Source organism: Wolffia australiana, chromosome 1, assembly GCF_029677425.1.
Source record: "Wolffia australiana isolate 7733 chromosome 1, ASM2967742v1".
NCBI lineage: Eukaryota > Viridiplantae > Streptophyta > Magnoliopsida > Alismatales > Araceae > Wolffia > Wolffia australiana.
Window position 1 is genome coordinate 7,637,001 of NC_135835.1, and position 15,079 is coordinate 7,652,079.

The 15,079-nt window shown below is 40.4% G+C and overlaps 2 protein-coding genes across 7 annotated transcripts; one reads left to right on the forward strand and one right to left on the reverse strand.

Moving 5' to 3' along the window:
- The first annotated feature begins 3,142 nt into the window (after positions 1-3,142).
- CNX2 (cofactor of nitrate reductase and xanthine dehydrogenase 2) lies at positions 3,143-6,185 on the forward strand. Of its 6 annotated transcripts, none has more exons than XM_078576513.1 (8): positions 3,143-3,279; positions 3,361-3,424; positions 3,544-4,119; positions 4,193-4,360; positions 4,466-4,657; positions 4,823-4,891; positions 4,977-5,930; positions 5,996-6,185. In XM_078576513.1, exons 2-7 carry the CDS (start codon positions 3,362-3,364, stop codon positions 5,058-5,060), a joined length of 1,152 nt encoding a protein of 383 aa, XP_078432639.1. In that variant the 5' UTR covers positions 3,143-3,279; position 3,361; the 3' UTR covers positions 5,061-5,930; positions 5,996-6,185. The 6 variants fall into 6 exon arrangements, with proteins under 6 accessions (XP_078432639.1, XP_078432646.1, XP_078432631.1 ...); XM_078576505.1 differs by having other exon boundaries at positions 3,194-3,424; positions 4,977-5,065; positions 5,763-5,930; XM_078576495.1 differs by having other exon boundaries at positions 3,195-3,424; positions 4,977-5,681; positions 5,763-5,930.
- LOC144704209 (uncharacterized) lies at positions 5,220-5,748 on the reverse strand. Its single transcript, XM_078576534.1, has one exon. The coding sequence runs from the start codon at positions 5,746-5,748 to the stop codon at positions 5,284-5,286; it is 465 nt and encodes a 154-aa protein (XP_078432660.1). The 3' UTR covers positions 5,220-5,283.
- Positions 6,186-15,079: the final 8,894 nt, after the last annotated feature.

Below are 15,079 nucleotides of genomic sequence, written 5' to 3' on the forward strand. Positions count from 1 at the left end.
AGTACTACTCGAATGACATATTAGGGTTTGATGATAAACCATACCCTTAAGTCGTTCGAGAGTCTCGCGCGGATGATGGATTATACATATATAGTAACCAATGAAGGTAAAGGTTCCATGAGAGAGTTTGAGACTACGCAGTATCTTCTAGAGCACGAGGTATATATTGGCACTCCACGGGCTAGAAACTTAACCTATGGATTGGGTTAAATCGATCCTTATTTAATTAATCCATATGTTGATATACTTAATTAATAACATTGGTCAATAAATGTTATTGGGCCACTAAAGGTTTTAACTAAAATGATATATGGGCCAAAAGGGTCACACACACAAGGTCATAAGGGCATTAATGGATATATTTTACTTTGTAGGGTTTCCGAGAAAAATCTTAAGTGAAATAGAAAGAGGGAAGGGGTCTCATTTAAAGCACCCATGCGAGCCTGATTTGAGAGCTCTCCCTTTTTCCACTCTCTTCTCCACTCATCATGGTAAGAAGATCTTCTAGATTTTCAAGAAGAGTTGAAGAAGAAGACGTGGAGATCCAAGCGCCAAGTAATCGCGTGGATACTTCTAGAGGTCGGACCCGTGAACGGCTTCAGAACGATCACGGAGCGGCAAGGTCAAGGGTGGATTGAGTTCCCCAAAAGGTACATTTGATGTTTTATTTTGAAGATAGATTGTGAATCGATCGACACGCTTCCGCATCCATACAAACGTGTTTTCCATAGATGAACCAAGGCACCAAACCCAACAATCTCTCCTTCACATCCTTGTACTTAGACCTATATCCTTATTTTAATCATCATCTTCTTCTCGTCACCATCTTCCATCATCTCACCCTGCCACATCCATCTCTAATCTCATTATTGTCACCTTCATCTCATATAAAAAAACCTAAAGCTTCTGGTCCATCTTCTTCTTCATCTCACAACCACCTATTCAAACTCCATCTTATCCATTGGTTAGATCACTATCATTTATTCTTCCACAATTCTATTTCACCATCATCTATCCACATCCACTCACCCATTTCATCTCCTATATTCTTATTCATCTTCTACATACATCATTCACTTCGCTTCTTCGTTAATCTCACTTTTCATTTGATTTATCCACATCCTCCTACATATTCCTCATAATATTATTCATATCATCCTTGTTAAATAATGATTATCACCCTCTCATCACCTCATGTTTGTCACAACACAATCTTGTATGTTATATGTATCCCCTCTCATCCCTCTTGAATCATCATTTAAAGAGTATTTAAACCCTAATATACATTATGTGTGGAGAAAACTCTTGCATATTGCTAACCACTCAAATTATTTTACGAGTGAATATTTATAAATTTTAGTGTATAAACTCAAATTTGCTACAATGTAAATTTACCATTAAGTTTGATTTTATCAAGAGCCCACCAAAACGAGGCATGAAAAGTGGTTCAAACTCATCAATGACCTCATTATTTGATTTTGGAGAGTTTTTTATTGTTATTGACAATTCTCCATTCTCTCATGTTGAAATGTTGATAAATTTGTATAAAATGCGAATCATTTAAGGTTCCCAAAGAAAAAATGATTGCACACTCAATTCATTTAGGTTTTATCTGGTAGATTCACAACAAGGAGAGATAAAACTTCAATATGATAAGAATACCATAAAAAATATAGGTTGTATGTTTCCTTATGTGAAAACAAATAGATTACATGAAGCCGGAACGTGCAAAAGGGTAGCCCACATTGTTCACATTGTGTGGCATGCCCACTAATAGTTTGGGATGATCTCCGCTGCTGGATCTCATCCAACACCTTTGCACAAATCATCCAAAGGACTAGTCCCGCATGGGGAAAAAATGAATTTCAAAGGAAATATATAATAACAGAGTGGGTAATTCCTACGCAAGCAAAGTTATACCCATTATCTATCATATTGGAACTCAGAACACGCGTGCTGCCTAAGTACAACACATGCACCAAGTAGGACAACAACGGCTTGGCAGCACAACCACATTAGCTGCTGTCATTCATTCCGGGGACCACCGGACGTCATGGTTTTTGTCCTGTGGGACAAAAAACCGTCTGTCCGGAGGTCTCAGACGATGGACATACGAACCTGAACGAAAAACCACCGGATTCACATCTGACGGTTGAAATTTAGCCACATGGCCTCACTATGACAATTTGCATCACAGTCCCTGTATTTTTATGCGCGTGCAAATAGACGCCATTCATAAATAATTGCACATATGTCCCTTTGCATTCTCTCTCCTCTATGTTTCCTGAAAAACATAGAAAAATCTATATTAATATATTAAATATAAAACAGGTTTTTTTTCGTCCGGGACGAGGGACAGGACGGTTTTTTCCTAGACGGGACGAAAATTTGTCTCAAGAGGACTGGAGGGGACGGTTTTTGTACCGTCGGACGAAAAATTCGTCCAGTCCTTCGTCCCTGCACTGAATATGGATGTCGAATGAGACGAAATTCGTCCCGCCCCATCCATTCTCCACGTCTGGGACCATCCGGAACTATGATTGCGGTATGGGCAAGGGATTCTGATACCCAGTACCATCATCTGTCACTGTTCACACCCTTTGGCATCTGACTCAATTATAGTGCATGATCGTCGGGGATGGGGATGATGGACGATTTGGGACAGTTTTTGTCCCCTTCCATGTACTTTTTTGGGGTCGTCCAAAACAGTCCCATTTGGGAGCTATGAACCGTCTTGACCAGGAACCATCCAGTTTGGAAACATGAGAACCCACGCATCTCCATTTTTCATGACTTGCATAATGGAAGAATGATAGACGCGCCAATTCATAGAGGTTTTAAGTTTTCATAAAAAAATCATAAAATGAAAATTTAGTACATTCGTCCCAAGGGCAAGAATGTTTTTCCATCCATGTACTCAGAGTCCCAATATTCGATATGTGGGAGTATGCAATGTCCCAATATCCGACATTCAATACAGTTACTTAAACCGTCTTCATTTCATCAGAAATTAAAAATCAATCAACTTACCGTGAACTAACTGAAGTTTAATTAGACGGCGTCTATCTCTCTTCCTCATCCCTCGGAGCTGAAATATGAGATTCTTCCCATTTTTTTTTTTTTTTTGGGCTACGGACTCTAGTATCCTTCTCCCATCGTTATGATGACACGGATGACGCCATTTCAAGCCGCTAGAGAGCCGTGACCTCCCGCGGCTTCTATAGTCGCTTGCCTCTTCGTATCTCGGAACGCTGACCTTCTCTATTCTGCCATTGAGAGGTTTCTTGCTTCAGGATAAAGCCCTACTCTGCTACTCTTGGAAATTCACCTCTATTTCCTGTTTTCCCCTACCCTTGGCAGTATGTGGCGACGCTTGCCGGAGATCCTCGCTCGTCGGTCGAATTCGAGGAGATCAAACTTCCTGGTAATCCTATTTTTCATTAATTTTTCTCGTTTCTTTCGAGTCAAATTGAACGTTTTCTCAAAATTTTCTTTACCCAGTTGTTTTACTCCCTGATTCTTGTGTGATCTTCTCGCCCGTAGAATTGGGGTTCCTCCGGAAAACCCAAAATTCCAGCTTTTGCCCGAGATTATGCGGCTCCGAGCGCGACTATCAGTGAATCTCAGTCTCTCGAGAACGCTGCTTCTGACATGTTGGTCGATAAATTCGGGAGGATGCACACATATTTAAGGATATCGTTGACAGAGAGATGTAATCTCAGGTGCCACTACTGCATGCCCGCTGAGGGAGTAGAGCTTACTCCAAGTCCTCAGCTCTTATCCCAAGATGAAATTGTTCGATTGAGCAGCATTTTTGTCGGCGCTGGTGTGGATAAGATCCGTTTGACGGGGGGAGAACCTACAATCAGAAAAGATATCGAAGAAATTTGCTCGAGATTATCCAATTTGGAAGGCCTGAAGACTTTGGGTATCACCACCAACGGGATTACCCTGGCTAAGAAGCTCCCCAAGCTTAAGAACTGCGGAGTCAACTCTGTCAACATCAGCTTGGATACTCTTGTTTCGAAGAAATTCGAGTTCATAACTCGGCGGAAAGGGCACGAGAGAGTCATGGAGTCGATCGACGCGGCTATTCAGCTTGGATACAATCCAGTCAAGGTAATGCATTCTTCGTTATTGATTCCTTCGATATGTTTACTCTAATTCTATAATATTTTGTTTAAATCGATAGGTGAACTGCGTTGTAATGCGCGGAATGAACGAAGATGAGATTTGCGATTTCGTGGAGCTCACTCGTGAGAAGCCGATTAATGTTAGATTCATCGAGTTCATGCCTTTCGATGGAAATGTCTGGGATGTGAAGAAACTCGTGCCTTATGCAGAGATGTTGGATAGAGTGGTAAGGTAGAACTTCTTCTGAAATCTCAACTGCCAAATATGAGTCCTCTGTGATACACTGGCTTTAAAAATAAATAAGTCTGAGATCTTTGCCTATGTCCTGTAGCAGCGGAAGTACGAGGGAATTAGAAGGCTAAGAGACCAACTCAGTGATACAGCGAAGAACTTTATGGTTGACGGGCATCTGGGCTCTGTATCATTCATCACTTCCATGACCGAACATTTTTGCTCGGGTTGCAATAGGCTTCGTGTGTTGGCAGATGGCAACTTCAAAGTGTGCTTGTTTGGTGCGTCCGAGGTAATAATTGAAGTATTTTTCAATTTTTCTTTGCATTACTGTTGAAGAACACCATCCCGCTTAAAGATGAAAAGTGGCGCCCTTGCTATCAGCTATAGCTTTTAGCACAGTTGGTAAGCACTTGAATCTTACAATTACTAAGTTATGGGGCTCATTTGCATTCAGGTAAGCCTGAGGGATCCAATGCGAAGCGGGGTTGATGACCAGGGGATGAGAGAAATCATTGGATCTGCGGTAAGCTAGATCTTCTCATGTCTTATAACTCGATAACCATACGGCATAAAACTGTCTACAAAACCTTCGTTAATTCGATTCACAGGTTAAAAGGAAGAGAGCTGCCCACGCTGGAATGTTTGACCTTGCCAAGACTGCGAACCGGCCCATGATCCACATCGGAGGTTGACTTCGGTACATTCTTCTGCTGACCCTTTCGACCCCTCGTTGTGCTGCAAGAAATCCTGTTTATTTTATGGAGTAAGAAACCAGTCTCACTACCCGCGTAATGATCTCTCTCTCTCATCTGGCGGATCAAGTTTTCTCATGGTAGAGAGAGAGATATATGTAGATTCGCCATGGTGAGGCTGAGGGAGAGGCCCATTAATTCTCTCAATTCTCATAGTTTCAGCTCAGTCTTCGTCGACGTGGACGCCGTCGTCGAAGTTCTGAGCGTAGCTGAACGGGTCGTAGCCGAATCTCTTTCCGCCGGCGGCGCCGCCACGGCCGAACCGACTGAAGAGGCGGCGCCACGAGCCACGACGCGGGCCGCCGCCGAGCAATTGGGTCTCCTTCTTCGGGCTGGAGACGAAGAAGTAGGAGACCCAGTCTCGACAAGTCTCCCACCATGCACGCAGAGACCAGCTCCGGCGCCGCCGCCATGGACCGGCAGGCGCCGACATCGTGCGGCGGAGAGTGGCGGCAGATGGTGATGATTTCAACGGCCGGATCATCCTCTGGGAGAAGGACATGAGCCTCTTTCTGAACGTTGGCTTCAGTTCTGGGGCGTCCACGTCTCCATGGAAGAGAGGCAGCTCTCCCTTGGCCTTGTTCCACTTCTGCATGCTTTCATGCGTCGAACTCATACCTTCTTGCATCGATTTCCACGCAGAGAAAACGTCAACTCTTGACCAGATGGAGAGAAGAAGAAGAAGAAGAAGAGGAAGAAGAGGAAGAGGAAGAAGGAGATATAAACACACACCCACCCACCACACACGATCGGGCAGTGGGTAGTCTGTCTGACTCCGAATACTCACGAGAAGATCGGGCAAAGGAAGAGGTGAATGCAATCCTGGCCGTTCATCTCCATCGCAAGTGGTGGATTCATCTTGGTTATTATTGCAGATGGATTGGAGTCATGTGAGGGTGGGGATCCTAATTCCTATCATGGCGGCCTCGCGATTTCTGGTATGTGGGTCAGAGCGCGTTGGCTGTCGGCGCGCGCGGTCCCTCTCGCTCCTACCCTTCATTTTGTGTCACACATGCTTTTTTATGGCTCGTCTATTTAAGTGGATGTCCAGGCTGGCTTTTGTCATTCAGTGAACCGCCGGGGAAGAGAGAGAGAAGAGGGTGAGAGGTGGATACTAGATAGAGAGAGAAGTGATTGAAGAGAGAGAGGAGAGAGAGATAGATATAGAGGAGAGAGAGGAGAGAGAGATAGATACATAGAGAGGAGAGAGAGAGAAGTAATTGAAGAGATATGAGAGAGAGATAGATAGAGAGAGGGAAGAGAAAGAGAGAGCAGAGAAGTAATTGAAGAGAGAGATGAGAGAGGGAGGAGAAAGAGAGAGAGAAGAGAGAAGTAACTGAAGAGAGAGATGAGAGAGGGAGGAGAAAGAGAGAGAGGAGAGAGAAGTAATTGAAGAGAGAGATGAGAGAGAGAGGAGAGAGAAGTAATTGAAGAGAGAGATGAGAGAGAGAGGAGAGAGAAGTAAGAGAAGAGAGAGAGGAGAGAGAAGGAATTGAAGAGAGAGAGGAGAGAGGGAGGAGAAAGAGAGAGGAGAGAGAAGTAATTGAAGAGAGAGATGAGAGAGGGAGGAGAAAGAGAGAGGAGAGAGAAGTAATTGAAGAGAGAGATGAGAGAGGGAGGAGAAAGAGAGAGGAGAGAGAAGTAAGTGAAGAGAGAGATGAGAGAGGGAGGAGAAAGAGAGAGGAGAGAGAAGTAATTGAAGAGAGAGATGAGAGAGGGAGGAGAAAGAGAGAGGAGAGAGAAGTAATTGAAGAGAGAGATGAGAGAGGGAGGAGAAAGAGAGAGGAGAGAGAAGTAATTGAAGAGAGAGATGAGAGAGGGGGGAGAAAGAGAGAGAGGAGAGAGAAGTAATTGAAGAGAGAGATGAGAGAGGGAAGAGAAAGAGAGAGAAGAGAGAAGTAGTTGAAGAAAGAGAGAGAAGAGAGAGAGAAGAGCGAGAGAGAGAAGAGAGAGAGAAGAGAAAGAGAGAGAGAAGAGCGAGAGAGCGAGAGAGGAGAGAGAAGAGCAAGAGAGAGAAGAGAGAGGGAAGAGAAAGAGAGAGAAGAGCAAGAGAGAGAGAGAAGAGCAAGAGAGAGAAGAGAGAGGGAAGAGAAAGAGAGAGAAGAGCAAGAGAGAGAAGAGAGAGCGAGAGAGGAGAGAGAAGAGCAAGAGAGAGAAGAGAGAGCGAGAGAGCGAGAGAGGAGAGAGAAGAGCAAGAGAGAGAAGAGAGAGGGAAGAGAAAGAGAGAGAAGAGCAAGAGAGAGAAGAGAGAGGGAAGAGAAAGAGAGAGAAGAGCAAGAGAGAGAGAGAGAAGAGCGAGAGAGAAGAGAGAGAGCGAGAGAGGAGAGAGAAGTAATTGAAGAGAGAGATGATAGAGGGAGGAGAAAGAGAGAGAAGAGCAAGAGAGAGAGAGAGAAGAGCAAGAGAGAGAAGAGAGAGCGAGAGAGAGAGAGGAGAGAGAAGAGAGAAGTAGTTGAAGAAAGAGAGAGAAGAGAGAGAGAAGAGCGAGAGAGAGAAGAGAGAGGGAAGAGCAAGAGAGAGAGAGAGAGAAGAGCGAGAGAGAAGAGAGAGAGAGAGAGAGAGCGAGAGAGGAGAGAGAAGAGCGAGAGAGAGAAGAGAGCGGGAAGAGAAAGAGAGAGAAGAGCAAGAGAGAGAGAGAGAGAAGCGAGCGAGAGAAGAGAGAGGGAAGAGAAAGAGAGAGAAGAGCCAGAGAGAGAGAGAAGAGCGAGAGAGAGAAGAGAGCGGGAAGAGAAAGAGAGAGAAGAGCAAGAGAGAGAGAGAGAGAAGCGAGCGAGAGAAGAGAGAGGGAAGAGAAAGAGAGAGAAGAGCCAGAGAGAGAGAGAAGAGCGAGAGAGAGAAGAGAGCGGGAAGAGAAAGAGAGAGAAGAGCAAGAGAGAGAGAGAGAGGGGAGAGAGAGAGAGAAGAGAGAGGGAAGAGAAAGAGAGAGAAGAGCCAGAGAGAGAGAGAAGAGCGAGAGAGAGAAGAGAGCGGGAAGAGAAAGAGAGAGAAGAGCAAGAGAGAGAGAGAGAGAAGCGAGCGAGAGAAGAGAGAGGGAAGAGAAAGAGAGAGAAGAGCCAGAGAGAGAGAGAAGAGCGAGAGAGAAGAGAGAGAGAGAGCGACAGAAGAGCGAGAGAGAGAAGAGAGAGGGAAGAGAAAGAGAGAGAAGAGTGAGAGAGAGAGAGAGGAGAGAGAAGAGCGAGAGAGAAGAGAGATTGAAGAGCGAGAGAGGAGAGAGAGAGGGGCGAGAGAGGAGAGAGAGAGGGGCGAGAGAGGAGAGAGAAGAGCGAGAAGGGCGAGAGAGGAGAGAGAAGAGCGAGAGAGAAGAGAGATTGAAGAGCGAGAGAGGAGAGAGAGAGGGGCGAGAGAGGAGAGAGAAGAGCGAGAAGGGCGAGAGAGGAGAGAGAAGAGCGAGAGAGAAGAGAGATAGAAGAGCGAGAGAGGCGAGAGAGAAGGGCGAGAGAGGAGAGAGAAGAGCGAGACAGAAGAGAGATAGAAGAGCGAGAGAGAAGAGAGAGAGCCCATAATCATTCGTTTTCTGGCATTCTCACCAATCTCACCTCACAAATTTCTTGAAAAGCTATTTTGGAGGAAAACATTATAGCCAAAATTGATGTGGACCATATACATTTCCCCAGGATCATAAAAAAGATGTAGATATCATGTAAGAATCACAACGCTTGAGAGTGAAATATAGAAAGTTGGCTATGCAGAAGGATCCACACAATTGGATAATATCAAAACTATCGCTTATCTTTAGCACATCATCTTAATCATTTTCCTAGGTGGCTGGGATACATTCCATTGAGATATTAAATACATCTTAAATCAAAGATTCGAAAAATTAAATAAAGATGAACGTATAGTAGCAACAATAAAATCTGAGCAAAAGAAGTTAGTGTAAAGATAATTCTTGCTATCAAGATAATTGATTCTTGGTTAGTTGCATGAAAGGTGAAAGGATATGTAAAGAATCAAAGAGTAAATCTCCGGTCCTATACCTTTCTACGTCCTTGTGCAACTGATATTCAATTAATTAATGAAAGCAAAATTGGTTCTTTGAATGAGGGGGATATCTAATGGTTTGAAGCATATGCTTATTACAAATGCTTTTGGAAAAGTATAGGGGGGGTGGATTATGAACATAAAGGTTTTCTAGTGCTTATTAAATGCTTAGATACTAATTATGTATCTACAAAACCTATTCATGGAGCTATATATGAAATGATATATAGGACAAGGAAGGATAAAAAAGATCTTTATGTGTTTGGAATATTCCTAGATTCTAACATATCCTCATTACCAGTGAAAAAAGGAAACATAGAAATCGCTATATAAATGGCAATATGCTTCCAAACTGGAAGACTGAATCCCAGACTCCTTCGCTTATGCGTCTACAACTAGGTGAAATTCATATACTTCTCTTTTCAAGACACCAAGGATTTTCCTAGGTTCTTCTCACAATATTAATTCTTGAATTTCAGCCTCCCTTTAGTATTTCCTGCAAATGTTAGTATTAAATTTTTTTATAAGAAATAAAAATTTTGTGAAAATTCCCAAACTTTTTCCAACTAGAATCCTTTCATTTATTACCAACTTATTGAGATTTAAATACTCAAATCAATAACATTAAATACCCATCCTCATGTTCTTTATTAACTCTAACATTTTCTATATAAGAAAGGAGTCGCAATAACATTATATGAAAGAATCATCTAAATCAAGGTTTTGGAAGAAACTCCCATGCATCTTATATTGGTAGTCTTCTTCCTAGATCCAAGGACTGACAGATATCCCAAGTTGACAATCTAGGGAGCTACAACGTAAACCTTGGCAACTCAGATTTTTTGCTCTCCCTTGATATCCCATTGGAAACATCCATATTTAACATCATTTTTATGCATTTTAATCAGTAAAATAATTCACATTATCATTTATTTATTTCTAATTCTTAAATTTCGTGCACTAAGATAGGGAGTTATTGAATTTACTATTATTTTCCAATAATCCAATAGATATATAATGCATGAAATGGAGTCCAAAATTATTTTAGCACTACAGTAAAAATACTACAATTTTATGTCACTTATTTTATAGACAAAATTGTATTTATTTCAATACATATTTTTAAAGGTTTACTTTTTTGATTTCAGAATCAACCTGGTCAGGGTTAGGAAATTATCAACATCAAGCGGGCAACCTTTTATGTCAAGGGCCTCACGCGCATGGGGAAATGAGCCACGAGCTGGCAGATCATGAGTCACAGAAGCAGACTAGGAAATTGGTGTTCTTCCAGGTCATGGGCACTAGGGCCACAACGGCATACCAGTCTTGGACTGATGTTGTGATATTGTATACATGCATGCATGGTGGGTGATAACACAAATTATTGGGTTATTTCCATGATCTTTACATATTTTTATGCATTAAAAAAATTAAATCTATGCATGTTATTAAGATTAAAAGGATTAAATCTATCTTTAAAGTGATATTATGATTTTTTAGATTTAATGATATTATTGAATAAATTAATTTTTTGATTTGAAATATACTTTTTTATTAATATTTTGGCCTCATATTCATGGAGATATACATTTATTATATTTATATGATGTAGTATTATATTTATAATGAATTATGAAGGTACATTTGTTTTAAAAATGTACCCCACCATGTATCACCATTTGATTCATGGAAGACGACCAATCAAACGCATCTGCAATGATTAGTTGCATTAATGCAATATGCTCCATTTGTTTGTTTTGCGGGGTGACATGGACCAATGGAGAAAAAAAGGCGAGATGTAAACCATAATAAATTCTATGTGATAATCGAGAGAGAAAAGAAATAAATAATATGTGTGTAAAAACTAGTATGTGTGACAGTATACATGGTGTGAACATGTAACGTCATCATCAGTTTAAAACATGTGCGTTGCTGATGTGGCATGCAAAAATGCGTCACCACGTCACATCAACATGGATGATTATTTTGTCTTTGCTGGTGAGAATGACACGTGTCAGTGTGTCATTCAAAGGAAGAAAATAAACAATAAGAAAACATGAGACATGTGATGCGGTGCGTGGTGGCTCACCACTACATCACACAATGATTGATTAATAAAATACACTTTATTTTGCCTTTCCTCAGCATAGTCACACATGACGCTCTCGGAGTGCACGATCATGGAAGATGAGGCGATTCTGCTATTCGTTAAATGATTGATGATTTGAGATCTCAATCGCCGATGGAAAATGAAGAAACATCATGGTCGATGATGAGGAGAGAGAAGTAATGGATGGCTAGGATTTCTCCAACTTCAAAGCTTGATATCTTACTATCTAGAGGTTAGAATGAGCTAAAATTTTCAGGGATTCTTTGTCTTCGCTCCCTCTTTCCATCCACACCCTCTAATATAAATATAGGCACAGATCCCTGTCAAATTCATCATTTAACTTTCTTCCAACTCATGTAGGCTGATGGAAAGATTGTGAGTTTTGTGAGATCCATCAAGCTTGTTCTTGGCGTCCTAGGTGTGTGAGAAGAGGCAATTTAGAAGAGGGGAAGCATATATACACTCGTAAAGTGCCGCAATCTTGGCAGAACGTAAGGATCTACAGTAAGTATCATTGCCTTATGTTTTTCTTGTTGGGTTCGGTGACTTGGTTCGTCCATGGAAAACACGTTTCCATGGATGTGGAGGCATGTCGATCAATTCAGAATCGATCTTCAAAATAAAACATCAAATGTACCTTTTGGGAAACTCATTCTACCCTTGACTTGCCACTCTGAGATCGTTCTGAAGCTGTTCACGCGTCCGACCTCTAGAAGTATCCACGCAATCACTTGATGCTTGGATCTCCACGACTTCTTCTTCAACTTTAATTGAAAATCTAGAAGATCTTCTCACCATGAAGACACTCTCCTTGAATGAGTGGAGAAGAGAGTGGAGAAAGGGAGAGCTCTCAAATTAGGCTTTCATGGTGAGACCCCTTTCCCTCTTTATATTTCACTTAAGATTTTTCTCGGAAACCCTATAAAGTAAAATATATCCATTAATGCCCTTATGACCTTGTGCGTGTGACCCTCTAGGCCCATGTATCGTTCTAGTTAATAACTTTAGTGGCCTAATAATATTTATCGACCAACCTTATTAATTAACTATATCAATAGATAGATTAATTAAATAAGGATCGATTTAACCCAATCGATAGGTTAAGTTTCCAGCCTGTGGGGTGCCAAGCTACACCTCGTGCCCTAAAATATATCAAGTAGTCTCAAACTTTCTCATGGAACCTTTACAGTCATTGGTTACCGTATATGTATAATCCATCATCTGCGCGAGACTCTCGAACGACTTAAGGGTATGGTTTTTTCTGAAACCCTAATCCGTCATTTGATTAGTACTGATGCGTAACGGGGATCATTGGAGAACGCCTTCTCCAATATCCTCACTACCATGGCCAGGGATTTTTCTGCATCATCTTCCTTGATTCAATCTCCTCTTATACCGAGGGCGGATGATCTCGTCTTGACCACTCAATCATCTTCGTGAGCTTCTTACTACATTTGAGCTATGACTTGTTTGAATCCCATGATTAGAGGCTCGTAAGTTGTAGTCAAAACATAGTCGTCCACTCACGAGATGTCCATGATGTCTCAGGTCAATGGATCACTTATACAACCGTGACTTGAATCAACCTGATTGATGTTTAGGTATAATACCATTCAGGGATTTGTACGGATCAATTTAGTGAACTCTTTCTCCAAAGAGCACCCACTATCTGTCCATAGTGTTGCCACACTAATAGCCACAATATCAGCTACACTTACCGTATAAGAAGGATCAGCTAGTGCTATTCTATCTGGAGAATTTGATGTCTGTCTCGACTATCCATCGAATATGAATATTTAGAATACATAGTGTTGCCACACTAATAGCCACAATATCAGCTACACTTACCGTATAAGAAGGATCAGCTAGTGCTATTCTATCTGGAGAATTTGATGTCTGTCTCGACTATCCATCGAATATGAATATTTAGAATACATGTTTAAAGACTAGTGATCACTGTATTATAATCTCATCATGATTCACGAAGACTTTGGAGGTATTCATGGACTTCATTGTAAACATCACACATGAATAATAATGAACAAATATTTTATTAAATAAATTTAAATAACATGGTGGTGTGATTGGCTTGACGGCCACATTATATCCATCAGTTCTTTCTTGATTCATGCTTAGATTAAATTAATTTCATCATCATATTGTCTCACACCCGTACGCTCTCTCTTTCCACGCCTTACCACTTTCACGTCACTACCTCATCGATACTTAACACATTTGACTAACTCTATATGTCACTTTTGTGCATTACTATTGCCATCTTCATTTCATCCTCGCTCTCACTCGATCTTCTAAAATCTTAATCATTAATCTATAATATTTACAATAATCATTTTAAATATAGTACTAACTATCACTATACTGCCTCACATTTTCTCGTCCCTTGAATTTGTATTTTATATGTATCTCATCTCATTACACTAATCACCATATTAAGAATATCGAATCCATAATCACTGTTCTTTGTGGAAAGATCTGTACTCATCGCTAGCTAAATTTTATAGAGTATCAGTTTATATTGTATTGAATAGTTTCAAAAGAACCAATTATGAATTAAAACCCTCATTTTTAGACTATCATTGGGGTGGATGCGGATTTTTTTAAAGATTAGGTAAGCCCCAATTGATTCAACCTGGATTCAGGTTAATATATGATATTCATGGGCCCACTACATCATAATTCACAAACGCCTATGCCCTATCTTGATTGTCCGATCAAGATTGTAGGACAAGCCACTTTTCTTCTAAATATATGTTCCACCTAATTCTTATCATATGATTGGTTCCTGTACGAATAATCCTTTTGAAACATATATTCTTACTCAAAATGTATATTTTTTTCAAAAAAAAAATATTGACATTTATTTTAGATGGAAATTTCACATTAATTGATACTTAGAGGGATACCATCAATATAGAATCAAGCCAAATTCACATGATTTTGGAAATATATGTGTCTGGAGAGCCATTGGAAATCTTATGACATCTTGTTTAATATTCACTTGTCTACTATATTTATAAAATGCATGTGAGATACTTATAATGAAGTCTATGAATATATGTTATGACTGAGTCAAATCTGATGAGACCATAATAGGGAAATGTCTAGTCTTTAAAGATGTAATCTAAATATTCCATTTCAAAGGATACTGGAGAAGGACACCAAAATATATTGATAGAAACCATTATTTCATCACACTTATGTAAAGAAAATGATCAATCTTGTAGCTAATAGTGTGGAGACATTAGGGACGTATATTTGGTTCTCTTGAGGGAAAGAATCCACTTAATTGATTTGTATGAGGCCCAAATTGATATTATAACTAACTAGAAATTGGTTTTGATATATGGACTTAAGATACGAAAAAACACATAGGATACAAAGGTGATTATTAATGAAGATATATATGGATGAAAAGACAATCACACATTCCATATCTTATTAAAAGGTTTATTGCTACAATGCATGCTCAATATAATGCACATGTGATTATTATGATGAAGTCCATGAATACATGATCAACTTAGTGAATTGTGATAAAATCATAGTACATAGATCACTAGTATTTAATCATGCATTTTAAATATTCTTACTTGAAATAAATTTGAGAAGGACATCCAAATATCCTGATAAAACACAGTACCTAGTCCAACATTTGATATTGGAGCAAATAGATAGAAGATCTTTGTCAATCACTGATGACATTCACCTTCATGAAGTCAAGGAGATCAGACATGCTGAGGACTAGGTGGATATATTGAGCGTAGAAATTTTTACATCTTGAGACGATTCATTCAAGGAAAAAAACAGAAGCATATTTGACTCAATTCAAATTATCGATGATATTTGT

Coding starts and splice junctions, on each gene's coding strand:
- CNX2 (XM_078576513.1), top strand. CDS start 3,362: ATGTGGCGACGCTTGCCGGAGATCCTCGCTCGTCGGTCGAATTCGAGG. Junction 4,658..4,822: donor GCTTGTTTGGTGCGTCCGAG/GTAATAATTGAA, acceptor ATTTGCATTCAG/GTAAGCCTGAGGGATCCAAT. Junction 4,892..4,976: donor GAGAAATCATTGGATCTGCG/GTAAGCTAGATC, acceptor TTCGATTCACAG/GTTAAAAGGAAGAGAGCTGC.
- LOC144704209 (XM_078576534.1), bottom strand. CDS start 5,748: ATGCAAGAAGGTATGAGTTCGACGCATGAAAGCATGCAGAAGTGGAAC.